This window comes from Megascapheus bottae, chromosome 15, assembly GCF_031878675.1.
Source record: "Megascapheus bottae isolate mThoBot1 chromosome 15, mThoBot2.hap1, whole genome shotgun sequence".
In the NCBI taxonomy this organism is placed as follows: Eukaryota; Metazoa; Chordata; class Mammalia; order Rodentia; family Geomyidae; genus Megascapheus; species Megascapheus bottae.
Genome location: NC_143523.1, coordinates 27,202,400 through 27,217,214, shown reverse-complemented (window position 1 = coordinate 27,217,214; position 14,815 = coordinate 27,202,400). Strand labels below are relative to the sequence as shown.

Here is a 14,815-nt window from a genome sequence, read left to right as displayed (position 1 = left end):
GGTGTTGCTATGAATTTTCTCTGATATATAGATCCATATAGATCCATATAGATCTGATATATAGATCCATTTCTCTGATTTGTAGATCCATTTTTCTCTTTTTTCTTACAATTTTAAAATCTCTCTCTCTCTGTCTCTGTCTGTCTCTGCCCCCACCCCATCGTATTACGAGTCAGGGCCTCAAACTCAAGAGCCACTGCCTCTGACTGGGATTATATATCACACCAGAACTATTATAACTGTTAATGAATAAAATCTGGATACACTGTGCTTTTCACTGTGTATAGCCACATATGCACATGGCCTGATTCTATTTACTTTTTGTTCAAATTTTATTATATGCATTTTAATTAATGTTAATACATGCATCTACCATATACAAATTTCCAGGCCTCTATTTTTTCTAGAGAGAGAAAATGGGAATAGAAAAAAATATTTCCATAAAAATGGAGAGATTGAGGGGCCGGGAGTTTGGCCTAGTGGTAGAGTGCTTGCCTAGCATGCACGAAGACCCGGGTTCGATTCCTTGGTACCACATACATACAAAAAAGCCGGAAGTGGTGCTGAGGCTCAAGTGGTAGAGTGCTAGCTTTGAGAAAGTCCAAGGACAGTGCTCAGGCCCAGAGCCCAAGCCCAGGACTGGCAAAAAAAAAAAAAAAAAAAAATGGAGAGATTGAGGGAAATGGGGACCAAAACATTTCTCAGGGTATCAATGTTTGTGAAGAAATGCACCTTCTATCTGGTGAATGTGATGCAACCCTTATAATAATTACAATAAAAATTATATGAAAAAATGGAGAGATTGAGGAAGGAGGGAAAACAAGATGATTGGGAGGGGGGGAGGGAAATGGGGACAAAAACATGAGAGGGGGTGTCAATGTGTGAAAAGTGATGTACCTTCTGTCTGGCAAATGTAACTATGACCCCTCTATACATTACAATAAAAAAATTCTTAAAAAAAAATGGAGAGATTGAAGCCTAAGGAAAGGAAATGCCTTGCCCAAGGCCACACAGCCTGTCTAGATTTCTCTCCAGAGCACTGAACATCTGTCAGCTTGTTTTGAATTCTGTGAGCAGTGTTGTTCAGGTTCCTTGGGCTAATGGATTATTGATTAATATCCAGGCAAAAAATGCACAAAGAGAACATTTCTGTATTCCCAGTGAAGACAAGCTCTTTTGCTTCTTTTTAGTGGGTGGTATAAGAACATTTGGGACAATCTTCTCTACTGTGTGTGGAGGTCCCAAGAACTATGGGGTGGTAGCAATTCTAGTCCAACAAGTGCAAGTAAGACTTCCTAGCTAGGGTGATGACAGAATTGCCCTTGTGATTTCTTCCTCCTAGGAAGGTAGGACTGCCTTGAATTGATAGCCAAAGCACCAAATAGAAATTATAAGATCAAAAGCATGAGTTCTCCCCCACCTTCCTTCCTAGCTGTCTGCCCAAGGGTCCTCTTTCTATATATTAAATATAAACAATCTTCTTCCTTTTGAAAGTGCTTCCGGTATCCAGGAATTGCCAGGAATTATGTTCCCATTCTCTAGTTCCAGACATATGATACAAAATGAAGTCAGCAGTTTTGATGCCCAAAGTTTTCAGTGTGTGTGTGTGTGTGTGTGTGTGTGTGTGTGTGTGGCAGTAATGGAGGTTGAATGCAAGGCCTCATACTTGCTAAACTGGTGCTCTGCCACATGAGCTATCCCTTCAGTTCTGTTTTTCTTTGGGTATTTTTGAAATAGGGTCTTACTTCCTACTTGGGCATGTGCCTGAGCTGTGGTTAGCCTACGTTAAGCTTTCTGTTGTTGCTGAAATGGCCGTGTTACAGTATCTAGCTTCCCTCTATAGAAATGAAGTCTCACTGACTTTTCTACCTGGGTTAACCTTAAGCTGTGATCCTTCCAAAAGATAAAGTGTGAGCACAAGTTTTTTTCTCTCTGTTTCCTGGCTGCCATGAGATGAGCTACTCTGCTCTGCCTTGTTCTCCCCACTAGGATGGACTGAAATCTCTAAAACTCCGAGCTAAAATAAACCTTTCCAGTCTTAAGTTGCTTTGTTAGACCTTTGATGGAATAAAATGCACCGACTCTTCAAGGACTTAGCTGGTTTCATATACAAACCATCTATCCAGGGTCCACGCTCCTAGCACCCTTCACAGCCATTACCCACCTGCTCCAGTCATCTCAGGGCCTATGGACAGCCCCAATGTCCCAAAGTACACTGAAGTTCAATCCAGACACTGCTTACCCTGCCCTATCTCTTCCTTTGCAAGAATGGCTGACTTCTGAGAGTGCTTTTCCCCTGTGTTCTGTCTGCCTCCTGACAACACTGGTGGTGTTCCAGGTGGGTTCTGTTTCATTCGTTTTATGAAATTCCTTAGAATTTCATGGTGATTTTTTTTTTGCCAGTTGTGGCGCTTGAATTCAGGGCCTGAGTATTGTCCTTGGACTTTCTCAAGGTTAGAGCTCTACCACTTGAGCCTCAGCACCACTTCCAGCTTTTTTCTATATATGTGGTACCGAGGAATCCAACCCAGTTCTTCGTGAATGCTAGGCAAGCACTCTACCACTAGGCCAAACTCCCGACCCCTCCTGGCAATATTTTTAAAGCCAAGTCAGTCAGAACCTCTAGGAATGGGAACAACGTATCAAGTGTTTTCATAAATTTCTCAGGTGACTCCAAAGTTCAAACAAAGTTTGAAATGGATGCTTACTGAGTCTTCACAGCAAACATTTCCAAGTTTAATAGTTGTTTCTATGGTAATCTCCAGTGCCTCCCTTTGAACAGTGACAAGTGCAGAGAATCTTAACCTATGAACTCACCTTTACACTATTGACTGCCTTTCACAACTGCACATGCATGCCTCCCCAATATATAGTCTGTAGGGAGATGGGATTTTTGCTATAGAAAAAGCTTTTACCCAAGGCAAAGAAGGGGTTAAGCTGAAAAGTAGTCCAGATGCATGCTGGGAATTGTAGTACAATAGTGGAGCCTTGCCAAAGAAGAGCTATTGGCTTCCAAACCCTCACAGGGAATCTCCTATTCATCATAGCCCATGAACAAGTCAGCGAGCCACAGTGACTAATACTATAGGACACTACAGGCAGAGAATGTCCAGCTTAGACCCTAGCAGCTGCTCTCAGCAGCTGCAGAACCTTGGGCAGGTTACATAATCTCCTGACTTCCTTTTCTGTAATTATGGGGAAAATAATAACAATACCTGGCCCATGAGGTTGTCAAGAGCATAAGTGAGTTCTTATATATGAAGTGCTTTCACTGTTAGCTGACATAAAACAGGCACTGTAGAAGTTTCCACCTCTCAATTCCTCTCTGCATCAAAGTTCTATTCTTTTAGACAAAAAAAAATATTAGGACACTAGAGTTTATCTGTCCTTTGAAAAATTACTCATAATGCTTTGCTTACATTGTCTTCTGCTCATGTCTCTGTAAAAATCATGTGCCAATATCAACAACAAAAAATGGAATTTTTTCCTACTTTATCAATGCAGAAAATGAGGCACAGAGAAGCTAAGCAACTTGCTCAAGGTCACACAGCTAGTAAACAACAAAAAACAATATTGTGACAGGTCCAATTATTGATCTCAATCAATAAGTAAAGTTTTCTGGGATCAAGATTATTTCCTGGGCTGGGATGTAGCTCAGTGGCAAAATATTTGCCTCATAAATGCAACGTCCTGGGTTCAATCCCCAGAACCAATAAAGAACACACATACACAGAATAGTTTTAAAAAGATTATTTCCTGACCAGTCGTGTGGGGGACAACAATCCACAGCATTTTCTAATGCGGTGTCTTTGTCTTTATCTTTTTGGGGGGGACTTTTAATTTTTTTGTCAGGGTAATGTATGGAGGGATTACAGTTACATTTGTCGGGTAGTGGGTGCATTACTTCTCACACATTGATACCCTTCTCATGTTTTTGTCCCCGTGTCCCTCCTCTTATCCCCTCCCAATCATCTTGCTTTGTTTCTTGTTTTCCATGGGTGGTTGTTTGTTCCTTTATAGTACTAAGGTTTCGACTTCACATAGCCTCATGCCAGGCACGTACTCTAAACCCATTTTGCTTCAGACATTTTTCAGATAAGATCTTTGTGCCCTAGACTGCCATGGACTATGATGTGTCTACCTATGCCTATGATGGCAGCTAGCTAGAATGGCAGGCTTATGTCACCATGGCCAGCTCGTTTGTTGAGACGAGGGTCTCATTAAGGTTTTGCCAGAGCTGTCCTTCAACCATGCTGGGCTTATCGGCATGAACCATCTCACTCTGTCTATTGTATCACTTTCCTTTTTTGTCCCCTCCCTCTCTCGTTCCCTACCTCTCTTCCTTTCTTCCTCCTTACCTTTTGGTTATAAATTAATGGTAAGGCATGCAATGTATATCTCCAGCATGCACTCACACACATGCATAATGCACATAGAAACAAAGGCATTACAAGGCAATAATTATCCTTATAGGAGCAATACACTCAATTTTGTATTCAAAACTGTTTCCTTTTTAAAATTCTACTTGTACCCACTATATTGATTTCCCAACCATCTATTGCATTCCAAAGTCTGGATCTACTGAGAAAGCTGCTTAAAATGACACCAATTTGTTTGCAACAGGAGTCAGGGCCAGGCTTGATCTTTGAAGGCTCCTAATAATGATTTGTTTACTTGTACAATGTGTGTTTCCTAGGCCACACTAGCCTGAGGGGAAACCTGGAATCAGACCCACAGCACAGGCTGTTCCTCTCTTACCATGCTAGCTGTCATCGGCTTTTCCAGAACTTTTCCAGAAGTGCCAACACTCCCCCCCCCCAACCCCGATCCCTCCTGTCTTTCTGAGAATGGCCAGGGAGTGCTGCATACATGTTCCCAGAGCCCTGTCCCTCTATGTCCTTCTTGGCCCAGGCTTGATGCTGGGATCATTTGCCAGTTCTTCTGATGCCAGTGGGGCTGTCATTATGGTTGGGCCACCAAAGTTGAGCTTCTCCCGGAGAAAACCTGAGTGACTTGGTGACTTTGCTTTGAGTGTGGAGGGGGTGCTGTTTGCTGCCCATGGCTCCTATGGCTCCTGAGGCCAGCACCACATGCCATAAGTAGAGAGAGACCCCTGTGACAAGACCCCCAAACTTACATATGATCAAGGGCAATGGACTGAGAAGAAGATTCACCCTACACTCACAAGCCCTTTCTATTTCTCCAGCTCTGGGTCTCATCATAGGATCAAGTTCAGGTACTATCACTCTCAGTCAAACCAGCACATTCTTTTCCCAGAAGGCAGTTTGGTTCCTTCCCATTATAGACTTTTTGTTCTGCTGATAAGTACTTGCTTCCTACTGTGAATATAGATTTCTGCTACCCCATATGTATTTGAAAGCTTTGCTGCCCAAGTAGCAAGAGTCATATGGTCAGAATTCAAGTTCTGTTGCAACTGAGATGATGATGATGATGATGATGATGATGATGATGATGGTGATGATGATGGTGATGATGATGGTGGTGATGATAGTGATGATGGTAGTGATGATGGTAGTGATGAGAATGATGACACATCTTTCATGTATCTTATGTAATTCAATAGCTCCAAATGTTCTTGCCATTGTCCTTATATGACAGAGGAGAAAATTGTGGCTGAGGAGGGTAAAACAGGTCGATGGTCACAGGGCTGGCAAGGTACAGAGCCAGCCCTGGACCCTGCTCCAGCTGCTCCTCTAGAACTCAGAATGGGCATTAGGCCTGCCTGGGCTGGACCTCCCAGCCTGCCTAGGCCTCCTGCCCACTCTGTTTTCATCCCTTCTAGGCCTTTTTCCCCAGGGTCATCATCATGATCTCCAGGTAGGTTGCCAGTCTTATCTGATGAGCTCCAAATTGGTGGAAGCAAGTCTTCATCCTCCCTCATTCTTCCATCACTCCCTAGTCCTGGGGAATTGGGGTAGGAGGCATTGCCTAAAATGAAGACCCCCTCTCAAACCCCAGGCCTCTTAAGATTTCCATGGAGCAACTCAGCCTTGTCTTCCTGGCCCCCTCTTCAGTTCAGTTCTGTAGCATGCTCTCAGAGAGGCCAGCAGCATCCTGCGTGCCACAGTTAAAATTGTGCCTGATCTTGTGGGTGTTTTCACTGAATAAAGAATTCAACTCTGGGCTTTAAATGCCATAGAGAAAGAAAAAGTTACTGTCTTCTCAAAATGCCCATTGTAATTTGTACCAAGAGCTGCCCCCACCCAGGGTTCTTTTTCTACTTGAACTGACAGCTGCAGAGTAAATAACAGGGGTGTGATTTCTTTTCCTCACTCATTGCCTTTCCAGCTCTACCACATCAGAAATGAAAGACTGATGTGTGGACTCAAAGCCAAGGTCTTAATAATTTGATATATGAAAGATGAAATGTAGGAACTGTGTGATAGAAGTTCTCACTTTTTTTTTTGTCAGTCCTGGGCCTCAAACTCAGGGCCTGAGAACTGTCTTTGGGCTTTCCCAAGGCTAGAGCTCTACCACTTGAGTCACAGCACCATTTCCAGCTTTTTTTCTATGTATGTGGTACTGAGGAATCGAACCCCGGTCTTTGTGAAAATGCTAGGCAAGCACTCTGCCACAAGGCCAAACTCCAGGTTCTAGGGTCTCACTTTTTGCATAAGCTACCCTAGATCAGACTTGAATCTCCTACTTTATACTTTCTGCCATAGCTGAGATGACAGGCACAGACTGCAGTACCCAGAGTTTTCTGCTGAAAAGTGGATCCCACTTTTTTTTTTCCTTATAGAGCACTGGCCTAGATTCATTTTAGCTTCCTATGTGACTGAGATTACAGGTGTGAGCTACCCTCAAGATGGAGTCTTGTGAACTTGTTATCCAACCTAGTCTTAAACTGTGATCCTCCTGATAGCAGACTCTAGAGGAACTAGGAATACAGATATGTCAGCTGGCCTGGATTCTATGGATTGTTTTAAATCAAGAATCTGTCATTGTTTCAGCTAGGAATACAGATATGTCAGCTGGCCTGGATTCTATGGATTGTTTTAAATCAAGAATCTGTCATTGTTTTACCCCACGTTCGAAGGCAGCTCTACCACTAACTAACCCTGTATCTGTGTTCTCCCAGTGCCTCAGTTTCACCATCTGTAATGTACAGGAATCAAATCTAAGTGTCCTAAGTTCCCTTCTTTTTTAATAACCATGGATACCATTTTGTTCAGGTCAGATAATTGAGGGGTGGCTCTTAGAATAAAAATGGTCCTCTATAAGATTTTCACCACAGAATTCTTTTCTGGAGCAAGCTTCTCCGGGCACTTCCAGAAGGATTCCATTTACAAAACATCTGACTTGTGGCCAGCTTGTAAGTGACAGTTTTACTGTTTAAAGCAAGGCTGCCCAGAGGTCACGGTTTCTAAAAACACAATCACCCACTCCCTCCTCCACAGATATGACAGTGAAGAAGTAGAGCTCTCTTGGACTGTTGTCCCTCCCTCGCCCCTCCTTGTTTTTTTTTCTATAAGAAATGTATTTGCATGATGTTAATGATAATAACTGACTGGACATTTGAAACATACTCCATGTGATATCACTCCTCTGCCTCAAACTTGTCAGTCTCATCCTGTTCCATTTTCTGGATCACACTGGTCTTTTCACGCTGTTCCCTCAATGCCTGGAACACTTCACTTCTGCACCCCACCCCCACCCCATCCCCTTCCTGGCCTTGTAACTCCGCTCACTTATCCGCTCACTTATCCTTTCTTCGGGGAATTGTCCTTTGACCTCCTTGATGGGGTCAGGTCCTTCTAGATTAAAACTCTGAGGTACAATTTGAGGTTGGTGTGGAGTCACATGAGCACCAGGAACACACTTTCAGTTCTGGCATTGTACACCCAGCCACGGTGGAGGCTCACAGCATTCAGAGGATCCAGGCCCTGGGTTTGAAGCTGTGTCTTTCTACCTTTCAAACACTGGGAGAACTAGATAGCTAAATAGTAACTCAATGAGAGAATGAACAGACCTGGCAGTGCCCTCTGTTCGCAGAGCCCATAGAGTCTGAAGGAGTAATTGGACCAGGCATGGTAGCATATGTCTGTAATCCCACTCAGGCAAAAGGATCATGAGTTTGAGGCCAAGTGAGACAGAGAGAATCTGCAAAAAGAAAAACAAGGGAGTGATTTCGGTTAGCATGGGATCCATAGAGTCTGCTACAAGAGGAAGAAGGCAAAATCCCTATCTTCTCTCATAAACGGAGCTTATGTTATAGCCACACATTTGTTTGAATCATCTTTGTCACAAACTCAGTTTGACAAGCAGCAGGAGAAAAGGCTTCACCCAGAGACCCCCAGACCACCTTGCCAGAGTCTGTGGGCTTCCACCATCTCCTAGGAGGAAGGATCTTCCTGAGGGTCTCCCATCTTCTAGAACCAGACCATTCTGTCCCCCAAGGCCAGGACCTCTCCATTGTTTAAATCCCCCCCCAAGGATGTGTTTTTTCTTCTGGGGTGTTTGTCAGTAACAGCGTATTTTCATATTGGTGGTTGCGGCACCTCTCTAATGTCGTCCTCATTCTGCACACAGGGGACTGTGAAACCGGCTCACCCCCAGCAGATGTGGGATTTCAAAGCCAAGGTCCGCAGTTCTTAGGCCAGCCTTTCCCCCAACTTATCACAGCCTCCTGAGCTGAGCCAGGCCTTTTTCAAAGCCCCAGTTGGCTGCCTCCTGCTGGCAGGGAGTTCCTTCCAGGCTTCAGTGCTACTGCCAAGGAAGGGGGGTGGGGTAGAGGGGGAGAAGGGAGGAGATCCGATTGTACACAGAGGGGGGGGGGTCTGTGCTTGTCCTCTCTCGTGATTATGCATGGGGAGGGGATTAATGAAGAGCTACAATTTGAGACACTTGAGACGTATCAAAAATGTATTTTGTCACATTTACTTCCCTCCCCCCACGTTGAAAGTCTCATTCTCCATGCATTTGTGTTTGTTTTTCAATCATACCACCAACCAGGTGGAGTGAGCAAGAAATAGAAATATCTCAGCTGAATCCAGAGAGAGAGAGAGAGAGAAAGAGAGAGAGAGAGAGAGAGAGAGAGAGAGAGAGAGAGAGAGAGAGAGAGAGAGAGAGAGAGAGAGAAAGAGAGAGAGTCATTTAACTTCATCTTTTCCCCATTCAGGGCTGGCTCCCCAAAGCTAGTTTTTCTTACTAAGGTTGTTTGCTACAAGCAAAGCAAATTCCCAGAGGTTTCCCAGAGACTGCTGCTATCCTGTGCACGATGGCTGCTCCCACCCTCCCGCCCACCCACCCACTAATAAGACAAAATGCCTGTCCTATTTTGGGCCTCCGGGTGAACGCAGAAAGCTGTTTATGTTTCTGTTACATCACTTTGCCTTCGAAGGCTGGTCTGGGCTCAGTGTTTGCCGGTGATGCAAGCGGCTCTGTTCCTCAGCAGTTGGATCATTCCCATCTCACAGCACCTCACAGGTCTCCCCCCACCCCCCACCCCAGCAGTGCACTGCTGAAGCGAGGAGCTGTTCACGAATCAGCTGCAGGTCCCTGTTTTGAAAAGCCAAGATACAGAGAGAGAGAGAGAGAGAGAGAGAGAGAGAGAGAGAGAGAGAGAGAGAGAGAGAGAGAGAGAGAGAGAGAGAGAGAGAGAGAGAGAGAGAGGAGGAAGAAAGGGTGGACTCCTATGTGACCTGTTCTGAGAACAAACCCATCTACCCTCTGAATTCCAGAAGATCTGTTCATGTGTGGGGCTATTTTTTCGACTGCATGGAATCAGAAAGAAGCAAAAGGATGGCAAATGCCTGCAACCCCCTGAAACGAATTGCTTATTTCCTATGTCTCTTATCTGCGCTTTTGCTGACTGAAGGGAAGAAAGCAGCGAAGCCAAAATGCCCTGCCGTGTGTACTTGTACCAAAGATAATGCTTTATGTGAGAATGCCAGATCCATTCCTCGCTCCGTGCCTCCTGATGTTATCTCACTGTAAGGCCCGTAAGCATTTTGATATCTAATTTTATGATTGAAAGAATTCCAGCTGGTGGATCTGGGGCTTTGTATATAGTGATGGAAAGGCATGGAGAGAGAGGGAAAGAGAGAAAGAGAATCCTCTTGCATGCTTGGCCATTTGACAGCCTTAGCATTTTGCTGCAATTCCAAATTTTTGATTTTTGATTAGCTGCAACTGAACATGCTTAGATACCCCCTCCCATCCCATAGCCCTGGGCATTCATAGGAGAAACCTGTAGCAGGATCATCTGTCTTTCTTACTTCATCTGGGAAGAAGCAGTATCGTACTTCATAAAATAGGGTCAAAAGAGTGACTTGGATGCTAAACTGGATTAACATAAGGTTTGTTCTCTCTGTGTGTGTCTTTGTTTTTCTCGTGTGTTTTGTTTTCTTTCAGATCCTTTGTGAGATCGGGTTTTACTGAAATCTCCGAAGGGAGTTTTTTATTCACACCATCGCTGCAGCTCTTGTGAGAAATATTTATATCATGACTATTTTTAATATATAGTGGGATAATGATGATAAATAGTATAACGTGACTCTTTTGAACAGAGTGGGATAAGCCTTTCTAGTAAAAACATGCTCAATATTAAATTTGTCGTATGGGATGCCTTTTACTGAGAAAGATCAGCTGAAAGAAAGGTGGTGGGTTTGCTGCTTCTAACTTCCCACCAACAGTGCAGGTTGCTACATGCCATGATAAATTTGCTAACCTGTGAGGCTGTCTCCTCTCATGGCTATTTATGAAGTTTCTAGAATGTGGTGACAAAAATATCTCAATCCCATAGCACTATTTGACTTTCATTTTTAACTTGGGAACTTTGGTGATTTTTGCCCTGGAGGGTTTGTTTTTTTTTTCTTCAACATTTGTCAATACAGAACCCAATATAACATATGCACTCAAGATGTTGCCACCAGGGGATCTGGTACAGGCTGCTACTCTGTGTGATTTAGCATGTAGTGGAGAAAAGAAAAACCTCAGTTCTTTCTAGGTAATTCCCTAAACCATCATTTCTCAAGAGACTGCTTTCTAAGCTCATCTGATTTATGGCTGGTCCCCTTACAGAGAAGGAAAGAATATATTTAATTTAGGGTTAATGCAACAGGACTCTGCACCACGATGTGTTTTGAGTTGATCACAGGGGAATCACATATTTAGTCTGTGCCTGCACAAATTCAAAATATATACAAGTGGCTGAGAAATCAGATCTCTTCACAGGCATAATGTAACATGTATAGTTTGTTTGGATGTGTAATGTCTGGCTATTGGAGTTTGGGTTCTTAGGGCAATAGGGGGTCAAGAGGTCCAGGTATCAAGCAACGTGTTGGGTGGGTAACTAGAGGGCTCCTCAGTGGGAGCTAGTCAATTGTTGATGCACTGAGTTTGGAGTGTTTTAACTGCATGCTTTAGGACTGGAGTTTTCTGCTTATTGGTTTTGTGGGGTTTTGGTTTGTTTGTTTTCTTGTCTTATTAGCCATTCTGGCTGTTTGAGATTGTATACATATAACTAGAACAGCAAGGAATTGAAATTGGAGAGCCCTCAGGGAACCGAACTCTCACTCCATCACTCACCAGATCTTAAACATGTAATTTTGAGCAAATTGCTGAACCTCAGAGAGCCTCAGGCTCCTTATCTATAAAATGGAGACAACACATATTTTGAGGAGTTCTTACCTGAGATGAATAAAACTCAACTCTTGGCATGATATATAGAAAATCCTTACAAAAAGTCTGAGTATTTAATTTTGATGCAAAGGTAAAAAAAAAAAACCAACCTAAAACTAAAGCTAAACGTCACTAGACCTATTGCTTGGACTATATGAATTCTCAAAGCTGGCTTGACTATTTCATTAGCTTTGCCAAATTGATCAGGTGTTTTCACCTTATGCAACAATTCTGGCTCTGCCCTCTCCCAAGTTAATGTCAACAATTGAGGGGTGGACAAGCCAGTGATGTGACTGCAGTGTTAATGTATTCAACAAATCAAAAACAGGACAGTATTTTGTAGAGGGAAACGTCTGTAATGTACAGAAAAAGAATTTGCTATACCTGAGAAAGTGATAAACTGATCTTATACTGCTTATTGGTTAAACAAATAGGTTGCTTAAAAGACATCTTTTTGATGTTCCCAGATACCTCTACCCCCTAGGATACATAAACTGATTAGGTCTTAAAAGAACTCTCAGTTATACAACTAACTACTCATATTGTGATGTTAGATGGACCTCAGTGAGAACACAGAAAGCCCGGGTGGATCACCGTAAACTGTTAGCTTTATTTTAGTTGGGTGGGCGCAGCCATGACAAACCCTGCTGGGCTGTATTGTAGAAATAGATCCCGGCTGCTGCATGGTAATGTGATTACATGTATTTAGAATCACAGAGGGAAGCCAAGGGATGGGTTTTAAATAGCCCGCACCAAGTGTGTGCCATGCCCCTCTGTCCCATGCTCTGAGTTCCTATGGAACATTCCAGCCCTTAGTTCTACAGCAGGTCAGGTTTCAAAAATAACAAAAAGGCAGGCAGTCTTGCGCTCCATGTCCTCAGTTAACTCCCTCTGGCCAACCTCTGCTGTGTCTTGCTGATCTTAGATAAAACTATCAGGGGTCAATTTTGGTCTCAAGTCACCAGAATCCTGTTCTAAAGGCCTTTTATTCTCCATCCATCCTGTCCAGCACTCCCAACCTACTTCCTCCTATCCTCAAGGACAGGTCAAGCAAGATCATTTTCATTAGAAGGAAATACATGATAAGGCTCTGAATATGAGCTATACCACCATATAATAATTGTGGGAAAACTTACATCATAGATAGAAAGGGTACATGTGTGGGACAAGGCCATCCAATGCCCTTGAACTCCCACTTGGGCTGCCAGTCTGCCACTGGAACCTGAAGAGCCAAGGGTTATCATTTTGGGGGCCTAGATGTCATCCATCATTGCTTAGAAGTTGCTATGAATTCTAATGGCATTTGTGTCCACAGATCCCCAAATGGGCCCCTCTTAGTTTGTGAAGAGAGAGACTTCAGAATCAAGTCTGGAGCCATGTGGAAGGCAGTTGGCTTCATCTTCTGTTTTGTTTTGGTTTTGGTTTTGGAAAGGAGAAAGAAAGATCCCATGCCTATCATTTACCGTATAGATTGTGTATAGATTGTGGTTATGGCCCCAAATGCATCCTCAAGCCCTTCTGTAGAAGTATTGTTAAAAAGTCAGCCTGGGCTACAGAGGAAAACATATACCCTACCTCATTCCACACAGTGTTTCAGAAGAGAGCCTGGTAGGCTGTGGCTGGCAGTTTGTGTTGGAGAACAAGGAAAACAAAAGCCCACACTGTGTGGAGAGGAGAGAAAGAATAAAAACAATCCAATAAAAATTTCTCAGATTAGTTGTGAAAAACCTTTTCTATCTCACTTATGGTTTTAAAGCATGCACACAGACACAGACATTGACACGCGCACACACACACACACACACACACACACACGACCAGTTCGGAAATGTAACTGTAGTTTGCTCTTAGGAATAAACAGTGGTTCTTTCAGCGATCATAACCGAGAGGCGTATACTTCACACAACTCAGCCCTGTTTCTGCTCAGCTATAGGCTGAAGTCCCCAGTGAAGCAGGATAGGCAAGACTTGGTGTCAGAGGATAAAATGTTGCCACAGAGCTGTTAGTTGATGGCATTTTAATGAATATGCTTCCTGCAACTCCAAAGAGGGCTCTACTTGCAGAGAGTGAATTTCAAGTCTAGTTTTGGTATCATACTCAGAAAATTTAACTTAGAAATTTAACTTAGAATATAAAGAAAAACAACTATTGGAATTGTTGGGGAAGGAGGGATGGAGAACTATTCCAGTGAGATCTGGTCTTATTTGAAACACAGAATTGACCTTTCTAGGGTGAAAATAGCAATGCTTTTAAAAATTAATCCACAATTGACACATAAATCCATAACCCATAGAAAATTAAAAACTAAAACAAATGAGAAAGCGTAATAGAACGAACCAGAAATAAGCCTGTCTTTACTAAGGCTTTAATTATTCAGTTCTTGCAAATGATTCTCCAGAGGAAAATGTCATAGCCTATCTTACCTTAATAAGACTGCCAGATAGGTGCTGCTGGCTCACTCCTGTAACTCTAACTACTCAGCAAGCTGAGATCTGAGGATTATGGTTCGAAGCCAGCCCAGGCAGGAAAGTTTATGACATTCTTATCTCAAATTAATCATAGAAAAAACGAGAAGTGGTACTATAGCTCAAGTGGTAGAGTGCTAACCTTGAGCAAAAGGAACCCACGGACAATGTACAGGCCCAGAGTTCAAGCCCCAGGCCCAACAAAAGGGAGAGAGGGGAGAGTGAGAGCAAGCGAGCGAGCGAGAGAGAGAGAGCTCCATCTTTCATGAGCCACACACCCCACTTCCAGCATTTTGTTGGTTAAAGAGTAAGAGTCTCATGGACTTTCCTACCCTTGCTGGTTTTGAACCATAATCCACAGATCTCAGCCTTCTGAGTAGCTAGGATTACAGCATGACCCACTAGTAACGAGCTCTAGCTTAAGAAAAACTGGATGCTCTTCAGTGACTATGGAAGCCATCCCTCTCAGCTGTGAGGCATTGGAGAAGTTGTTAGCTGGTTGTACATAGATTTTGCCTAGTGGCTTCTCCCACAATAATGGACTGAAAAGGAAAATTTCTATAGGTTTTTTTGTCTGCATTTTGCCCAGTGAGCCATAGGTTTGATTGATAACCTCTTAACTAATTGCGGTAGCTGTGTAAACTAACTCTGAACAATATATATATTTTTAATTTCTGAAAGCATGTTTCATCCTCCCACCTACT

General features: G+C 43.2%; 1 protein-coding gene across 3 annotated transcripts in view; it reads left to right on the top strand.

The window, feature by feature from the left end:
- Nucleotides 1–9,628: 9,628 nt before the first annotated feature.
- Nucleotides 9,629–14,815, top strand: part of Lgi1 (leucine rich glioma inactivated 1) — a 38,527-nt gene continuing 33,340 nt past the window's right edge. The window contains exons 1-2 of one of the 3 annotated variants that reach the window (XM_090346231.1): nt 9,629–9,956; nt 10,378–10,449. In XM_090346231.1, the coding sequence (XP_090202357.1) occupies nt 9,742–9,956; nt 10,378–10,449 (287 nt within the window). In that variant the 5' untranslated portion in view covers nt 9,629–9,741. Of the gene's footprint in view, nt 9,957–10,070; nt 10,323–10,377; nt 10,450–14,815 lie in introns of those variants that run through there. The other 2 variants (XM_090346229.1, XM_090346230.1) reach the window with 2 other exon arrangements.